This window comes from Hippoglossus hippoglossus, chromosome 10 (assembly GCF_009819705.1).
Source record: "Hippoglossus hippoglossus isolate fHipHip1 chromosome 10, fHipHip1.pri, whole genome shotgun sequence".
Lineage (NCBI taxonomy): Eukaryota > Metazoa > Chordata > Actinopteri > Pleuronectiformes > Pleuronectidae > Hippoglossus > Hippoglossus hippoglossus.
The window spans coordinates 25,388,059-25,406,503 of record NC_047160.1 but is presented as its reverse complement, the minus strand read 5'-3'; the positions used below and the strand labels follow the sequence as shown (position 1 = coordinate 25,406,503).

Below are 18,445 nucleotides of genomic sequence, written 5' to 3'. Positions count from 1 at the left end.
AAACAGTCCCTCTGTCTCCAGAAGGATTTTCTGTTTTCAGGACATTTCGTCCTTTCTGCCGTGTTTGGATCATCATAAGGACTTTAGCTCTCACACACACACACACATGAAAACAGCCCTGAGCTATTTCTGGTGTCACAAAATACAAAGTAATGGACCCAGAAGCTTAACTTTAGAGCCACGAGTGCTTAACAAATCAATGTTGCAGCCGATTCATGAACTTGTCTGATCGTTTTCCACACAAAGAAAACAATCACGAGGTTCAACAAGATTAGATTTCCATGTAACTGTCACAGAGTTTTCAGAACCCAACAGTTTTGCAGGCGACGACTGTGTCGACCGAGATATAACAACACAAACTAAAGCTGCGTCAGTAACGACTTCAGTCATCTCTCTCAGCGAACACGCAGACAAACATCAGAGAGTAGTGTGTCCACGCGGCACATTCAGTTCACAAGGTCATTTACACCAAAACACACAAGTGCACTTTGCTCTTAATAAACAAATACGTTTTGGTGACAGGTTTTCAGATTGTAGATCTGGAAGAAAAAGGAAACGCTGACATTCGTGTGTGAAAGGCCCTGATTTGAAAACATTCACAGTTCGTACAGTTTCTGCTCTGCAGAGCGTCAGTAAAGGCACTGAAGTTTAGTGCATAGACACAAGGTGCAAAACGGACAGTAACAGAGAATCTGCAGGTTTTCGTCTGTTCAAGACAAACTTAGCTCTTATTATCTTATTATCTTATTATCTCATTAACTCTTTAGAGATAAGTGTTAATTTATCTCTTCATGGCTTTGTAAACATGTCTTTCCCATAGAAATAATTGATTATCATTGGTACAAGAGAGAAATGCATTATGGGTAACTGTAACGGCACATGTTCAGGTACAGTCGGGCTCTTTCTAAGTTTAAAAAAATATCATCAAGTGAAACTACAATAGAAAGATTGTACAGATTTAATCCACCAGCAATATCGTTAAAATCATTACCAACTAAAAACTGATTTTTTAAATGTCCCCTTGAAGCATCATTTCTCAGTGAAGAGGTTTTTTAACTGTCGTCCTGTTAAATTCTGGATTAGAGCCCGACTGATATGAACCTTGTAGACATATACGTTTATTTACTTAATTCAAGTTCCATAGATTTGGTTGAGTTTGGTTTGAACTCATAGTATCTTATAAATAAATAGTAAAAATATCAAGACTTTCAGTTTCAAGATCATTATTCTGAAATGAATCAGGATATGACTCCGTCTATGTTGTTTTGTGTCTCTGTGCAAACGGGAGAAACTGATGCTTCAAAATAAAATTTAAAATTGTACCTTTAAGTACCATGTGTAAAGCACTTTTTTACAAGGAGGACTTTAAAATGTTTTTAGCATTTTAACTTGCAGTATTTAAATAAAAAAACCTAAGTTAAATTATCCTGCATCAATTCTACAGAACTGCTGCTACCACGGTAGCTTTACAAGGCACAAAGGCAACAATGCATGTTTGATTTGCATCATGTGAGATGGTCACTGCAACATACATGTAAACTACAACATACATGTAAACTACAACATACATGTAACTACAACATACATGTAACTACAACATGCATGTAACTGCATCATACATGTAACTGCATCATACATGTAACTGCATCATACATGTAACTGCATCATACATGTAAACGTAGATATTTGGACAGATAGTTTTTCAGCACCTGGTGTCACAGTCCCCGTTGGGAGCTGAGAGGCTCTGGACGGAGCGGACGGCGTCTGCGATAGTGAAGAAGATCCTTTTCTTCTGCCCCCCATCATCTCCTCCTGTGTCGGGGTAGTACCCCCCTGTTTCCAGAGTGTCCAGCACCGAGGTGTTACACTGGGCCAGCACCACCCGGACCCCAAGTTCTTCATAATCTTTGCGAACCTCTTTCAGAGCATTCACTCCGGCGGTGTCCAGGAACAAGATGGCGCTACAGTCGATCACTATGCTCCGCAAGTTCTTACGCGACTCCTCGTCGAGCATCAGGGTCACAGTCCCTTCAGCTTCATCCTGTTTTTCTGACTTCACGTTTGCCGCCTCCTCCTGTTTGCTCTTCTTCTTCTTCTGCTGCTTGATGAACTTTAACCGTCGTGCTTTCTCCTTCACAGGATCGAGCCCCACGCGGTTGTAGAGAGATTTCTTGAACAGGCTCTGGTTGGCGTAATAGATGGGAGCCTCGTACCTGAAGACCGCCACTCCCGGATGAGTGTGAAGGCCGCGGTAAGACGACAGGTCCTCGTAGTGCTCCCTGGACGAGGCCTGGCCCAGCTCCAGGACCTGGACCTGCTGAGTCCGGCCGAGGACGCAGAACGCCGACACCAGAACCCCGACGAGGAGCCCCAGCTCTGTGTTGACCAGCGACGACGTCGCCATGGTGACCAGCCAGATGGAGGCGTCCACACGATTGCTGCGCCACATGCGGGGAATGTCGGTGAACTTTCGTAGAGCACCGCGGAGGTTGACCACAATGATCACGGCGAGGACACATCTGAGCAGAGGAAGGACAGAGACAAGGTTAGGAGGGACATGTCGTAGTGTTTAAATAATGTCGATTATTTCCATAAAATAAAGACTGATGAAATGATGGCTGCCTGGGGTGAAGCCAAATCATGGTGATCGCCCCCTGGTGGCTGGCTGCAGTATAGGGCACCTGCTCCACGTTAACAGAGGTCAGATGAGACATGTTGTCCATCTTTATGAACAGACACAACACACATAACTTCAATTTCAGCTTTTTAAAGTTTCATTTGATGCTTCAATCTTTTTGTCAATCACTTTTTCATCTACGATTATTTAGGAGGCCGAGAGTCAAAGTTCAGAGTCATGGAAAGAAGCTGATCTGATGTTTCTCATTATTCATGAACACATTCCATATAATCAGAGAACCAGTGTGTGTCTGAGGGTGTGTTTGTTTCTGGGCGTGTACGTGTGTAACACACAGTAAAGACACAAATCCTTATCAATCATCAGCTTCAGTCACAATCACTTTCCCAGTGAGAGAAATCATTTCTATCTTCCTACCTTTTATTTATTCAATCATTTGTTTTATTAATTCCTGAGTTTCTTTCTTGCTTCTACACATTCTTTATACTTCCTTCTAATGTTTGAGTTTTGTTTCAAAAGCGCCTGAAGATATGTGAAACTTGGACAACCTGCAGAGCAGGAACCAGCAGCATCAGCAGGAACTCTGAGGCTGAGAGGTTATCAGCAGGTCTTTGTCCTGGTCTACGCTTGAAACCCCCTTTTATGGTAAACAACAGAAAAAGATAAGAGCTGCAAACAAACTAAACCAGAACATAAACCTTTAAATCCTAAAGCAAACAGGATCATTGCAACGTGTGACACATGAATTAGGATTTACTTTAAATAAAATAAGATTGACATGGTGATGTGTTGACTTATATGTTGTTATATAATACAATAACTGTTTTTGTATTCATTTAAATGGTACTTTCAACTGGTATGCACTGACCAGATATTAGATAAGAATCTGTGGGAAATTACAGGTGTGAGTCAAACCGGAGTGACAGCTGTGAGCCGCCTTTTCAGAAGTTAATAAACTATTTTCAGGAAGGAGAAACGTCTGCAGGCCCAAATTATTCAAGGCATTTCCTCCCCAAATTGCTAATCTGCTTTTTCTAAAGCTGATTGTTCTTCTTCTCACACTCACATTCTGAAATGTTATGTTTTACATGTTGTTTCAGCTACAACACAATAAGGGGAAATGCACTATCAAGGTTATTTAGTTCATAATAAGGTTGTTTGCCTATAAATTGTGAGATAACTTTGCGAGGGGATAATCGAGGAAACCCTTCGACTGATGACTCATTAGGATTTCGATGTACTTACTTCTGGAGGGAATAGAAGAGCGGTGCAATAACCAGAAGCACCAGCAACAGGACGAGGGCGCTGACGAGCCCCGACACCTGCGTCTGGCAGCCCGTCGACTCCTTGACGAGGGTCTTGGTCAGAGCAGCGCTGGTGGTGAAGCAGCGGAAAAACGACGGCAGGATGTTGCAGAAGCCGATGGCGAACATCTCCTGGTTGGCGTCCACTGTGTAGCCGTGCTTCTTGGCGAACATTTCCGACAGAGAGACGGTGATGGCGAAGCCCACGATGGCGATGGAGAAGGCGTCGACAGCCACGTTGGGGATCAGAGACCATAAGGGCAACTGGGGGGGAAGGAAGCCAGTGGGGATGTCACCGGCCACGCTCGACCCGTACTCGGTGTTGAAGTGGCCGAAGTGAGACGCCAGGGTCGCAATTATCACCACGAAGAGCTCGAAGGGGATCGGGGCCTGGTGAGAAGACACACAAAAGAAGGAGGGGCTTAAATCCCATGTTCGGCTTCTGAGGGCTTTCCGGTAGTGAGGCGTTTGCCAAAGCTTGATAATATTCAGCAAACTTTCAGACTGGAAAGTCCGACAAATAAATCTGTGACATTTAACATATGCAAGACTTCGGTTTCTAGTTCTAACATTTGAAGAACCATCATCTCACGGAGCTCGGCAGCAAAGTTTGGAAACTGGATCCTTAAATGCACTGAATCAGATCCGTACTTGGTATTGAAACCAGGAAGGAGAAAATGATATTGGAACATCTCAACACCTCCACAGCTGTACAGGTTATATAATGTGATGTCACTGGGTCTTTACCTTTGAACCTCTTTCTACTTCCGATTGATAGGGATTTTAATAAAAGTATTTACACAAGAAAACTACAACAATAACCACATCTGCAGTCGCTCTGTACCTTCAACTTGGCTTTGAAGCGATCATTGAGTTCCTTGGTTGGAATCAGTAACAGCAAACACACCAGACTGGTCACCAGGTCACAGAAGTTTGTGTTCCCCAGGCAGGTGAAGATGCTGAACCAGGTCTTGCACAGAGTGAACCAGCCCTGGGGCCGGGGGATCTTCAGCCCCAGCAGGTACTTGACCTGCGAGGTGAGGATGGTCAGGGAGGCTCCCGTAGCGAAGCCGCTGAGGAGAGAGTCCGAGAGGAAGACGGAGACGAAGCCCACCTGGAAAATACCCATGAGCACCTGGGAGAAAAGAGTTGAGCAGGAGTTAGAGGGCAGATTCCAAACTTAAAGGTTAGATTACATCAGTCTACCATGTGATCGCCCTCGCTCACTCACCTGGTAAATCCCGGCAGTAAAGGTAAGCGTGGCTCCGACTGTGATCGCATAGCAGCTCCTGTCACATTCCAGCCCCACGCTGCCATTCCCCTGGCCGGCCAGCAGGAGGACGCTGCCGTTACTACCGATGCCGCTGCCTTCTGGGAGGTATCCGGCCAGAGCCAGCTCCCTGTCCACCACCTGGCCCACGAGCAGGCACAGCACGCCGAATATCCCCACCGAGATGTGTCTGGAGGTGCCCAAGAGGGCGTAGATGATGGAGGAGAAGAAGGAAGTGTACAGACCATAAATAGGGTCCTGACTGGCCAATAAGGAGTAAGCTATGGACTGGGGAACCAGCAGGATCCCGACGATGAGTCCCGACATGGCGTCACCCAGAAGCCAGTCCCTGAGCTTGTAGCGTGGCATCCATCTCAGGATCGGGAAGAAGTCCAGTGCTTTGGATTTCAGCTTCTCTGAGGAGCACGAGCAGAGTTTCTTCAGACGATGTCTCGCGACGGTTTGACAGCTTCTCCCCGCTTGTTTCTCCACTCGCTGCAGAACGAGAGGCTGCTGCTGGTCACTCTCTGCTCCATCTTCCTCCGTCGGGCAGCAGCCACTGTCCCCGGCCATGATCCGGACCCTGCATGGGGGGGGGGGGAGTTCAGTTAACTACACTTATGTCAATCATCTTATCGCAGCATTCACAGTGTAGCTTAGAACACAGGAACTCATCTGCTCTGATGCATGAGGTGAAGAGCACGTGAGAAGCCGTGTGGAGGTGTGAGGACGTTATCAGGTCAGTGTCTGTGGCTCCAGTTACATATTTATGACATTTTGCTGAAGCTGCGAAAAATGTTTCACAATACAAACAGTTCACTTCCCCTTATTCATACAGTTCAGCTCCTAGTGACACGTATACAGACGAATATCCCCCTGACAACTAGTGATATTTACCAAGCAAATAGAGCAGAGATGTGAAGGAAAATGACATTTACAACTTAATGATATTTACATTATTACCTCTGTGGAGCCTTGACTGATTAAGGTCATGATGTATTGAGCTAAACGCCACACAGCAGCTTTACTTCAGTGAACAATGAGTTTATCAAAACCCACTATTGAGTTTAATTTAATTCGCATTTGCTCATTTTTAAGAAGTCAAATCTATAAATTTAAGTTAAAACAAGGCTCATGGTTGAAAAGTTGGTTTATTAAGTTTGTCTTTTTGTAAGAAGTTTACATTGAGCTGGTATTTAATCTGTTCTACGGCCCTGGAGCCATTGTTAGCGACTGTAGACAAATCAGTGGTATTTAACTGTTTGTCAGAATAAAACACGATTACTGTTAAAGTTACTCTTCTCTGTTTCCCGTGAGTGTGAATGTGTGGTGAAGTGTGTGAGACTGAATTAAACTGCTGCCTCCAGGCAGAGGCGCCGCTTGTGAACAGGCAGAGCCGGAAACCCCCAAGGACATTTTTGAAATTTAAAAAAAAAATGTTTACACTTCACTACTCTTCATTGGTGTTAAATATTTATGAGGTAAAGTTGACGAGCACACAGACTGGTCACTGTGTTACCATCAGGAGCTGAGCTGCAGGCACCAACTCATCACTAACAACCATCTGCACATCTGCTTTCCTGCCTGTTTGCACTTTATACACATGTGGAAAACTATACTTACACATGTGTAATAACTGCACATACACGTGTGTAATAACTATCCACACACACTCCGTACAGTTAAAGTTGTTACTTCACTTGCACCTTTGAGTGTTTATAGTTTAAGTTGTGTGTTGTTCTACAGACTCGTGAAGACAGTTGATCCTGGAAGTGTCTCGTTGTGAGTCAGTTAATTGATTAATGAGTAAATTCCCAGTCCCTCTCCCAGTTCATGTGAACGAGGGACTGAATGACCCCAGTATCAGACTCAGACTCAGACTCAGACTCGGACTCGGACTCGGACTCAGACTCGGACTCGGACTCGGGCCGCACTTATGAATGGATCCTTTGTAAACAACGTGTCAACGTGGCCGGAGACGCAAAGTTTCACGAAACTGACGAAACTTCACGAGTCGCTTAAAGAAGTGAAAGTTCCAACCTGTTGATCAGAGAGTGGATTCACTGACCTGAGATCGGATCGATCACTTTCCAGAGAGTTGACGAGAAGCTGCTGCTTCACTGGGATCCGGCTTCACGCTCCTGTTGCTGCTGCGTCATGACGTGGGCCGGACGACGTGCTGCTGCGTCACGTGACCCCGCGACAAAGATGGTGTGGGAGAGAAGATGACTCACTCCTTTCAAGAAGAAAAACAGACAAATAAAGGACTTTTATTTTATTTGAATACATCTTTTTAATAGATTTTTGTTTTAGGGTTTTTCTGAATTAACTAGATAATTAAGTCCCTAATTCAGAAAAAAAGAGCAGAATTTCAAGTGAATACAATACGCTTCCGTATACATAAGTGTTTTTCATAATTAATATTAGTAAACATCTTTACATCTCAACGCAAAGCAACAAAGTGCCTCAGGAATAAAAACACACAATTAAAAACAAAAGAAGATTATATAAATAGTATGAAAGACGTGATTAGGTTTTTCTTTGAAATCGCTAACTTTTATTCATTTAGCAAATTTGCTTTTTAAAGGTTTACAGAAGTGACAGAGGTTTGTTGAGGAAAAGGGAAACAGAACTGGCACAAAGCATATTTTTATTATCTTCTGTTTGTGTTTCATGTTTAAACAGGTAGTTTATTTTCTTCTCCCCACTGATGTGACTTCTCCTCTTTCTCTCTGTTATTCTCTGTGACATATGATCCAGTCTGAGCCACAGGAGACCTGAGTGTTAAACAATGTTCTCAACATGACTTAATATAATACAACAACACTGAAGGTGTGTGAGTGTGTAACAGGTCACACAGGGAGTGTCAGGGAGTGAAGGAGTGTCGGTAACAGAACAACAGCAACAGATTCACTGAATAAGGTTGAACGACAACATCAATGTATATCGTAAATCTTCAAAGTAACAAACAGCAGAAAAGGTGAAGTGTTGTTGAAGTAATAAAAACTGTTTTTATCCTCTTCAGGCCTCGTTTGATTATTGAGGAATAAACATTTAAGGAATAAATACAGACTGTGAAGTTATAAAAGGGAATCTAAGACAATTGTGTCATATGAAAACTTGTATAGATACAGAAATACCATGGTTTGTGTATTTCTGCTTCTACAAAGTACACAACAAAAACTTCACCCATGTTAAAAGTGTCTAATCTGCTGTGTTTTCACTGGAGACAAACAAGCGGCTAATGAACAGAACGTTTCAGTCCAACCGTCCCATGAGTATCTGTTTTCATTACTCTACAGGTAGTATGAGACACAGAGGAATCAATAAACATTGGAAGGTATCGTAATCCCATGTGTAGTAATTGGATGCAGGCTTACGTCCACACAGGAGCATTTAAAACCGGCCTGCTAATCCCTTTTCTTTTCTCCGACACCTGCAGAGTTGTCACCAGGACAAAGGGATCAGACACTTTACTGGAGACAACACAAGGACTTCGACAGGTACCAGCGCTTCTGTATTTATTTATTAATGTTTAAATCAATCTATTAGATCTGTGAGTCAGTCGCATATTATTATTATTGTTATCATCATTACTAGAGCCCGACCGATATATTGGTTTACCGATAAAATGCCAATACAAGCTTTATACAGACAGATCTTTATCAGTGTTTATTTTTGCCAGCATGTAAACTTTTATTTTTCATAATCAGCGTTAATGTTTCCATTTTGTTTATATTCCTAATTCAAGCTCTGTATCAGTAGTTGTGTTTTCTTTTAATGTTTATTTATTTGTGATCAAGTTTGTCAGATCCCTTTGATAAAAACAATGTAGGAATATTTTTTTTCATTGGTAAATATATGCTGATCAGTATCAGGAAATGTTTTACTCAGTAATATCGGTATCTGCATCAGTTTTATTCGTACAGCATCAAATCATAACATAATCTCAAGGCATTTTTATAAAGTAATGTCAAGATTAAAAAAATTATAGAGAAACCTAACCGTTTCCACAATGAGCAAACAGAACACAGTTATTCTCATTATTAAAGGATTAAAGAAACCACTGTGAACTAAGATGAGGAGCTGGTGGAGACCAAATCAGAGCTAAAAGAAGAGTGGATATTGGACAATTAATAAAAAAAAACTATTATTACAGCTTTAATTGGGAGTTTAACTCTATTGGAGTTCCGGCCCAAAGCTTTACAGATTTAAACAGCTGGAGTGTTTCCCCTGTCGGCAGCAGCCATGGTGGATGCAGCAGCCGCCGAGCAGTTCCTGGACGCCAACCCGCAGTTCGCCAAGCAGTACTATGACGTCAACTTCCGGCCGAAGGTCATCTCAGACCTGCTGGACAACAGCCGCAAGACGGCGGTGAACATCAGCACGTTCCACGACCTGACGATGGTGGAGGAGAGCGAAATCGTCTTCGATCTGGTGAGGGACATCCAGGACAACCTGCAGATGGAGAAGTCCGTCTTCAACCTCATGAAACACCTGAGCTTCATGATGAGGGCCGACCGCATGAGCCTCTTCATGTACCGGCAGAGGAACGGCGTGGCCGAGCTGGCAACAAGGTCACTGGGATTATTCTAATTCAAAAAGTAGCATCTGAAACACGGAAAACAGGGATTATGCACCGGTGTAAAATATACCATGAAGGTCGAGTTACTATGACAACTGAAGCTACCACAGGTTCTCTTTCATGTTTGGAAGGGGAGGGTGAGGTGAGGGGGGGGGGGGGGGGTGTTCAGCTGCAACATGACACTTCACCACTAGATGTCACTAAATTCTACACACTGAACCTTTAAAGCCGCACTGCTTCCTCTTCCTGTTTGAGTTTCCTCGAACGTTTCTGTAACTTCGGCATCATGGAGGACACTGCTGTGCATTTTCAGACTAACTGTTAAGAACCATATTTAGTTACGAACAGATCACCTGATGCCCGACAGCCAGATGACCTGTTGTACTTATTAAAATCCCAAAAGCACGTAATAATTTTACTGTCCTCATCTTTGCTTCCAGGTTATTTAACGTCAATAAAGATTCAGTGTTCGAGGACTGTCTGGTGCAGCCGGACAGTGAGATCGTTTACCCGCTGGACATCGGCATCGTGGGTCACGTGGCCTCCACCAAGAAGATGGTCAACATTCCTGACGTGTCCGAGGTAAACACAGTTATTCTTGTGTTTTTGTATTAACTTACTTAAAATATGTATAAAAACATCTCTTTAATACATTTAATTAACATATAAAGAGGTCAGCAAGGCAGTTTTATTTATTAAGCAGGTTTCATACACAGAGTTAGATTCAAGGTGATTTACAGGGACATTAAAAACAACATAGAGACAAAATTAAAGAGGAGAATAAAAGAGATGAAATAAATTAAAAGGATAAATCTACATAGAAAAATTTATTAAGTTGAAAGAGAAAGAGAAAAATAATACAAATGAAATATATAGAAGTGTGTAAAATAATAAAATTCAGTGATGGTATGACCTTGAGAAATATCCTGCTTTTAGGTGATCAACCTTTTTGATTCATTGAAGAAGAAAAAACAAAATATGAACAAATACACAAAATATACAAATAATTAAAAATATAAAGAGAAATCAACCTATAGACCCAATCACTGTAAATGTAGTCGTGAACCAGATCCAGCTCAGATCTGTGGATATGAATAGAATCAGAAAAAACAGTTTGTAAATCTCCAACTCAGCAGGAAGCAAATCCTCTCTGCAGAAAAAACACATTTCTAAATAAAGTTGGATTATTGCTCCGTAAACATTTTAATCCCACAGTCCACTGCTGCCCTCTCTCGCTCTGTTTGACCACCAGGGGGCGACGTCACACCACAGTGCGGCTGCTCCTAATTCCCTTCGACCAAAGCAGCTCAATCCCATTACAGCCAAATATCTGTGACATTTGAAAACACTGCACTACTTCAAGTGTGTCTCTCTCTCCTGCAGACACCCCCCCCCACACACACACACACACCTGCAGCAGCTCTTATTGTGACATTCAAACCCTAACAAGGCAAAGGGCCCCTCCACATAACTGATGGATCACGAGGCCTCGTCGTCTGTATCACTTCAATCCCGTCTTTTCATGGGAGATTAGAAAGCTGCAGCTCCCGATGTACCAACCAAACACATTGTTCCAGTTTGTCTTTGGTTCTGCTGCCAGGTCGGGGCCCGCTGCGCCTTCACTGTCCTCCTGCCGCCGCCGCCGCCGCCGAGCAAACATCATTGTGCTGTTTCCAACCTTCGTCCGTCACGCCGCCGTCTCACACAAATGCATGAAAGCACGATGGGAAATGTGGCGACTGGAACGATATCAAAGCCTCCAAGCTTAAATCTGCACAGTCCCGGCCATGCAGCAGCTAATGTTCCCTTATAATTGACTTTTTGATGCCAATGCACTGTGGATGGCCTCTTTGCAGTAAAAGCAGCCACTGGGACTCGCTGTGTCTCTGCGCTCTATTTCCATCCCAGTCCAATCCAGTGCAGGCCGCTCATCCAGTCAGGATCCTTGTAGGTATACGGCAGGGATTATGTTTCACTGGGATTATGCACTGAGCAACAGCTGGCCTCATTTCTCCCACTTCATCCAGCCGTTCCTCCTTCAAAGTGAATTTAATAATCACACACTCCCGGCTGCACGGTAGTGACTCGGTGGTTATTGAGGTGTGGTCGCTCTGGACGCGTGTGCACGTGACGGAGGTGCAGAGTGTCAGCGGGAGGAGGTTGCAGATGAAGCCGGTTAATCTGTCCTGAATTAGAGCGATCCCAGATTACCGGCAGAGGTCACGCAGGCCCTGCTGAGCCTTTTCTACAGACTCAGCACGATAACACATCTTTAATCTATCCTGTTACATAGTTGTGTCGCTTTAATTTTTTTTTATTTTCAGTGGAGCAGAAACACCCTGAAATCCACTTAGCCAGTTAACGTGGAATAATCCTGCCGGCTGCATTAGCCGAGGAGGTTACGTATTGAATTCTTGTGTTTATTATGTACAAATGGGCTTTTATTTTGGATTTATTTATGGATTTATTTGCATGCATAATTTAATTACAGATTAAACGTTCATTGTGTAAGTGAGATAATACGGTTGTCTTCTCTTTGCCCATTCAACAAGTTAATTTATAGTTTAAAAAGTATAAATTTGACTGATGAATCTCTTATTCAGGACTATAAAGGAATAAATGTTATATAGGTCATTTGACCTTTCCCCAGAAAACCCCAACTGGAAGACTTGGATATTAAAAAGTATTTTCATTTAGTTTTATATCCGAAATACAACTTGTTGTTGGATGATTAAAAGCAGAGCTGCTGGGTGAAGGTGAAGCCAAAGCTTCAGTCGAGGATAACAAGTGGGATGAAGACCTGTTTGGGCGTCAGGGGGTCAAAGGTCACCTGATAACAAGCTGTCAAACTGCCCAGATCTGTGGAACTGGTTTATATTAAAGCTTTGTCAGGCTTCTGAATGGAGCTGATCCAGAATCAGCCCACGCTCATGCACTTATACCAAACTTTAGACTATGTCGAGAGAAAAGCACGAGTTTAGAGATGAATAAGAAGAAATAAGGATGTTCTGATTCAGTCAGTGGTGACTAAGAACGTCAGTGGGTCCAGAACTTAATGTTTCTTACAATTTGTTTTGCACCGAAGGACATTCTGCTCACAAAAAGCTCTTTATTTGAGTTGATGTTCAGGTTTTTCTTGCTCCAGCTGCAGCGTCAGAGTCTCTGAGGCTGGAGGAGGCAAACAGATTCTGTGTTTTCTCAGGTGAATGAGCGAGAGGTCGGAAAAGAGGCAGATGAGATCTTAAAGCAATATAATATATAATAAATGTTCCCTCTACGCTGCTCTGCATGATGAAATCTATATTTAAAAAATGATTATTACTCGAGCGCAAATGATCTGGAGGTTTGGTACCAATGCAGATACTGATGATAACTGAAAAAAGACTTCTTATACTGTTAATACGTATTTATTTTAAAAAGTTGGCAGTGATTTCTAAAACCAATATGATAAAGAAATGTAATTGATTCTTGATATTTTACAAACTGTATTATAACTATAAGTAAAAAGAAAACACAAATACAACCAAATAGCTTGAATTAAGAAGGTAAATCTAATTATTTTTGCATTGTTTATTCTGTAAAATACAAGTTTTCATTTCAGTAAACATACAGATACCGATGCGTCTGTGATCAATAAATCATTCAGGATATAATCGTTACTTATTGATGTTTAACCTCAACCTAACTTTTGTTTTCTGCCTGATCCAAAGCAGGAAATAAGATCTGCACAGAAACTAAAACCTCCCTTTCCCCAGATCAGGGTTCTGTCACCGGCTCTGCCCCCCCGAGGGTAGCTCCCTGCAACTTTCTGCTCCTTGTTTGCCGGTTAATGAGCCGCTCCTCCTCTGTTTCACCCCCAGAGGAACAGAATTGATAACCTGTACAGGAGGAGCAGCAGGAGGAGCAGTAGGTGGAGCGCGGCGAGGACCTTGAGTTTATGGATAATGGAAAAGCCTCTGCTAACAGCATTCATGAATAGAAGGGGTGCGTTCATCAGAGCGGCCCCTGGAAGCTGAGAGGGGTGCAGGGGCCACAGATACTGAATAACAATCCCCCCCCCCCTGTCCCTCTCTGCTCACAGAGCCCCCATTACAGTGAGTTTGTGGACGAGCTGACCGAGTACAAGACCAAGAACCTCCTCGCCGTCCCCATCATGAACGGTAAAGACATGGTGGCCGTCATGATGGCCATCAACAAGCTGGACGGGCCGCACTTCACCGCCAAAGACGAGGAGGTAACATCTGAAGCATTCAGTGAAAATGTTTAGAGCAGGTTTCAAAACCAAAGTGAAGAAACTATCAACACATTCTCCATCGGTTTTCATGTGTTTTCTCCAGAACTTATTTTAACTCTCTGAACTTAAGAATGATCGTTGTCAATGAGGTGTGTTAGAAAAGCCACAAACTGTAAAAACTATAAACTACAGATGCAGACTCTGGTGTTTATGTTCCCTGCATCTTTGAACCCTGTCATCATATCAGCTAATATCTTATAATTTCACCTGACGACAAATGTTAAACTACAAAACCACTCAGACTGAATTAGTTTCAAAAACTGTCATTACATTTAATTTGGCCACATCCAAACTAAATTAATTTGATTGAAACGATTAAAAAATTATGAAAAATCTGTCGGAGTGAACTGATCGATTTGTGTTAACTCAAGTAATCCATCTGAAAAGAATTTTGGTTTCATTCCTCAAGGATTATGAGCCACAGAGTTTATTAGCTCCACCTAAATAAAAGTCTGTCTAATAAAACTAAATGAAGGTTTTACTGCAGAGGAGGTTATGTTCACTCGTCTATTTGTTTGTCAGCAGAAACTACTGAACAGACGTATGAGACACGAAAGAACCCAGTGAAATGTTGGATCTCATAAAGTTTACATTCTCTTCATCAACACAGATGTTAACATCACTTGTCAAATGTGACAGTTTGACACAAGCAATTATTTGAAAAGTTTATCATCTGCTTTGACTGATGCAGAAAATGTTACTTACACATTATATAAAACTGGATATTGTAATAAAATGAGTAACGTTCTGAAGATGTAACACTCGACCGCTCGTTTCCTTTCAGATCCTGAACAAGTATCTGAACTTTGTCAACCTGGTGCTGAGAGTTTTCCACCTGAGTTACCTGCACAACTGTGAGACCAGGAGGGGACAGGTGAGTCCACAGAGCGCACAGGGCTTCATGTAACCCTTCATATACATGTAACCCTTCATATAACCATTCATATAACCATTCATATCACCATTCATATAACCCTTCATGTAACCCTTCATCAGCCTTGTTCCTCTCACTGGAGTTATTACGTCTGTGGAGGACGTTTTGTTTTCCTTTCCGTCCCTTTTGTTTTGTTGTTGGTTGATTTGTTTGATTGTAAACACGATTACACAAAAAACTACCAAACAGATTCCCATGAAACCTGGAGGAAGGATGGGACATGGGCCAAGGAAGGAATATTCATATTTTAGGAGGAATATGAACAAACTGGTGGATCCAGGATGAGTTCTACTGAGTCCTAGTTTAAAAACTTAGGTGCTAGTTTTAAAACTTTGCTCAAACTGTTGTGGAATCTGACGTTTTACCTCCTGAGACCTGATGCTTTCAGAATCTGTGTGATAATAATGTCCTTTAGCTGCATTCTTCAATATGACTGATATGAGAATGTGATATTAAAGAAGACAAAAGTGAAATAGCAAAGAAAGCAGTAAATCTGTAGAAGCACAAACTTTAAATCAAGTCTTCTTGGAAACAAGTGCAGCTCTCAAACTGCTGTGTTGTGTCGTCCTCTGTCCTGTGGAGCAGGTGCTGCTGTGGTCGGCCAGCAAGGTGTTCGAGGAGCTGACGGACATCGAGAGGCAGTTCCACAAAGCCTTGTACACGGTCCGAGCTTTCCTCAACTGTGACCGCTACTCCGTGGGTCTGCTGGACATGACCAAGACCAAGGTGGGTCAGCACCGGGACACACGGGGTCAGGCAGCAGCAGGAAAACCAACAAAACATATAACACATAACAAATACAGGGGTCAACGAGTGGCACCGCAATCCTGCCTGTGCTCCACTGATGTCAGGTCACACATCACACGGCTGCATCGCCCCAAAGAAATGTGATGCCTCGGGTTTACACTCCAATATTTCCATGTTTATAAATGTGGATGTGTAAGTAAGATAAGATAATAATCCTTATTCTAGTCCTAATGGGGAAATGTGCAATATTACAGAAGCAAGAGTGAAAAGTAGACATCAGTGAGTAATAGTGAGTAAAATGAAATAATATAGATTGGAGGAGGTTAAGCAACATTTTGAGGTTTAGATTTATCTTTAAAACTGTGGTTGATTTCACAAAATGCTCAAACTACATCATATTTAATGCACAAATAAACCTGACATACTGCAGTAAACATTAAAAACTGTACATAACAATAAACCTGAAGTAATGTTACACTCACTTCACCATATTGCTCATCAGTGATGTACTTCTGCTTCTGGAGCCATTCCCACGCCAAATGAATTTTGATGAGTCGTTTCTGTGTTTTTCTTCTCGTCCTTTGAGAAAACATATTTTCAGAAACTCCTCTGAGGTTTCTTCGTCTGATCTGCACACTTTCTTTCTCTGGGTTTATTTTTCCGTTGCTTTTTTTTATGTGTCTGTGAAAGAAACGACACTTAAACACCTTCTGATCATCATCGTCTCATCCCCATATATTTGTGCTAACTTACAAATTGTCTTGAACGCTTCTCCTCGGCCGCGGCTGTCAGACAACTCCAAGCAGCTGCCGCTTGATTCCCAACACCTGCTTCGTGAGAACAGACACGTGTTGTGTGTCTGCACAGATGGTCGTCTGGTAACAACACTGGGTTTAATGAACATCGCTCCTGAGAATAAACTCAACTAGTCGCTCAGTAGCTCTGAGCCCATCTCTCTGGAACCTCAGAGGAGGAGAGATATCACACGCTCTTTAGAGGCGGTTGTATTTATCACTTCCAGACAGAACGATGCTGTTTGATGAGGAAAGTGAATCTAAATAATGAAAGAGCAGAAGCTCTGATCTGTTGTTCCTGTTGTAAATCTGGATGTTTCTGTGTGTGTGTCTGCAGGAGTTCTTTGACCTGTGGCCTGTTCTGATGGGAGAAGTTCCCCCGTACGATGGACCCAAAACTCCTGATGGCAGGGTGAGGACATTTCACCTTAACTACGAACTGTACAGCTGATTCTTCTCCTGCTACTCTGTCATACCCTGATATCTACTCTGGCGCCACCATCAGGTCAAATGCCCCATATTGATGGCATGCTTGTGTGAATATTTTTGGCCATACAGAGGAGTAATCTTATTTCTTAAGTGATACTTTGACCTTCACCCCGCAATATCATTTCTATTTTGGCCAATGTCCCATCTGCTAACATGGCGGAGGCGTGGTTTATGACCTATACTACAGTCAGCCACCAGGGGGAAAAACAAAGAATTCACTTTTGGGGAGCTGCTATCTCGCTCATCTTTGTATACAGTCCAGTGTTGTCACATTAAAATAATTTGTCCCTCACGTTGATGTTGCCTCTCGTCCTCTGAAGGAAGTCATCTTCTACAAAGTGATCGACTACATCCTCCACGGAAAGGAAGACATCAAAGTTATACCGTGAGTCTCTTTGAGGAGTTTGCACAGTGGGTGTTGTTGTTGTTACAAGATGTTCGGCTGGCCAATCAGAGCAGACTGGGCTTGATGGAGTGGGGGGGTGGGGGCCTTAAAGAGACAGGAGCTCAAACCAAGAGTTGGAGACAGAGGCTGAAAAGAGGAGCTGCAGCGATGGACAGTCTGAGGAAAGTGTTTTCTGAACATTAGACCATGAAAACCTTTACAATTAAAATGATCAGTTTGAATATGAGAGGAATATGTCTCCTTTAACGATGCTGATGATAACGATGACGCACTGATTGTTATGTTGTGTAAATCCTCAGGGGTCCTGCAGCAGATCACTGGGCTCTGGCCAGTGGTTTACCAACCTACGTGGCAGAGAACGCACTGGTCAGTACGTCCATAAACACCCTATCTCCTAATATTAAAGATTTTTATTGTATCCGCCCCCTGATCCTCACCCACAGAGAACTTTAATATGTTCTTCTCTGACCCATGTCGCTTCCTTCCACCAAGTTTCCAGTTAATACATCCAGTAGTTTGTCAGTAGGAGACAAAATGAAGATATAACCTTCATCACTCTCCCTCCTCAGTTTCACTTCTCCGGCTGAAACGTTTTCTGAGGAACGTTAACTCTCTCGGGCTTTAAATCAAACACAATGAGGGCAGGAAGTATAATCAGATTTAAATTTAAAGCATCTCGGCGTCACAGTAGCATCCTTAAGTTACAGTGATTTACTGAAGGACACTTAGGAGGGTCACCGGGAAACACGGAGGGATTCGAACATGTGACCTTTCTGCAAGTGCTCGGCCGCCCCCGAGCCCAAACATGTTTGAACTAGACAGCAGATGAATAATGAATGAATGGCCGGTTTGCAGAATACAAACAGTGACACCTCCGTTCAGCAGATTAACGTGGATGTACGACGACAACAACAACAACAACAACAACAACATGTCCGCTTCTAAAACCAGAAGATTCATCACTTTCCTTTCTGTTCGTTTTCTGGA

General features: G+C 42.7%; 2 protein-coding genes across 5 annotated transcripts in view; one reads left to right on the top strand and one right to left on the bottom strand.

Moving 5' to 3' along the window:
* Positions 1 to 1,452: 1,452 nt before the first annotated feature.
* slc26a2 (solute carrier family 26 member 2) lies at positions 1,453 to 7,352 on the bottom strand. 4 transcript variants are annotated; one of them, XM_034598296.1, is made up of 6 exons: positions 7,278 to 7,352; positions 5,171 to 5,792; positions 4,784 to 5,074; positions 3,881 to 4,329; positions 1,668 to 2,519; positions 1,453 to 1,584 (listed from the first exon to the last, which is right to left on the bottom strand). In XM_034598296.1, the coding sequence occupies exons 2-5, from the start codon at positions 5,780 to 5,782 to the stop codon at positions 1,703 to 1,705; spliced, it is 2,169 nt and encodes a 722-aa protein (XP_034454187.1). In that variant the 5' UTR covers positions 5,783 to 5,792; positions 7,278 to 7,352; the 3' UTR covers positions 1,453 to 1,584; positions 1,668 to 1,702. The 4 variants fall into 4 exon arrangements, 3 of the variants coding, with proteins under 3 accessions (XP_034454187.1, XP_034454186.1, XP_034454185.1); XM_034598295.1 differs by having other exon boundaries at positions 1,463 to 1,574; positions 1,659 to 2,519; XR_004615217.1 differs by having other exon boundaries at positions 1,491 to 1,591; positions 1,642 to 2,519.
* Positions 7,353 to 7,376: 24 nt separating this feature from the next.
* pde6a (phosphodiesterase 6A, cGMP-specific, rod, alpha) overlaps positions 7,377 to 18,445 on the top strand; it is a 29,755-nt gene continuing 18,686 nt past the window's right edge. The window contains exons 1-10 of the mRNA XM_034598299.1: positions 7,377 to 7,420; positions 8,652 to 8,712; positions 9,453 to 9,786; positions 10,235 to 10,376; positions 13,876 to 14,028; positions 14,873 to 14,962; positions 15,608 to 15,748; positions 16,901 to 16,975; positions 17,373 to 17,437; positions 17,758 to 17,824. Of these exons, the coding sequence (XP_034454190.1) occupies positions 7,418 to 7,420; positions 8,652 to 8,712; positions 9,453 to 9,786; positions 10,235 to 10,376; positions 13,876 to 14,028; positions 14,873 to 14,962; positions 15,608 to 15,748; positions 16,901 to 16,975; positions 17,373 to 17,437; positions 17,758 to 17,824 (1,131 nt within the window). The 5' untranslated portion in view covers positions 7,377 to 7,417. The remainder of the gene's footprint in view (positions 7,421 to 8,651; positions 8,713 to 9,452; positions 9,787 to 10,234; positions 10,377 to 13,875; positions 14,029 to 14,872; positions 14,963 to 15,607; positions 15,749 to 16,900; positions 16,976 to 17,372; positions 17,438 to 17,757; positions 17,825 to 18,445) is intronic.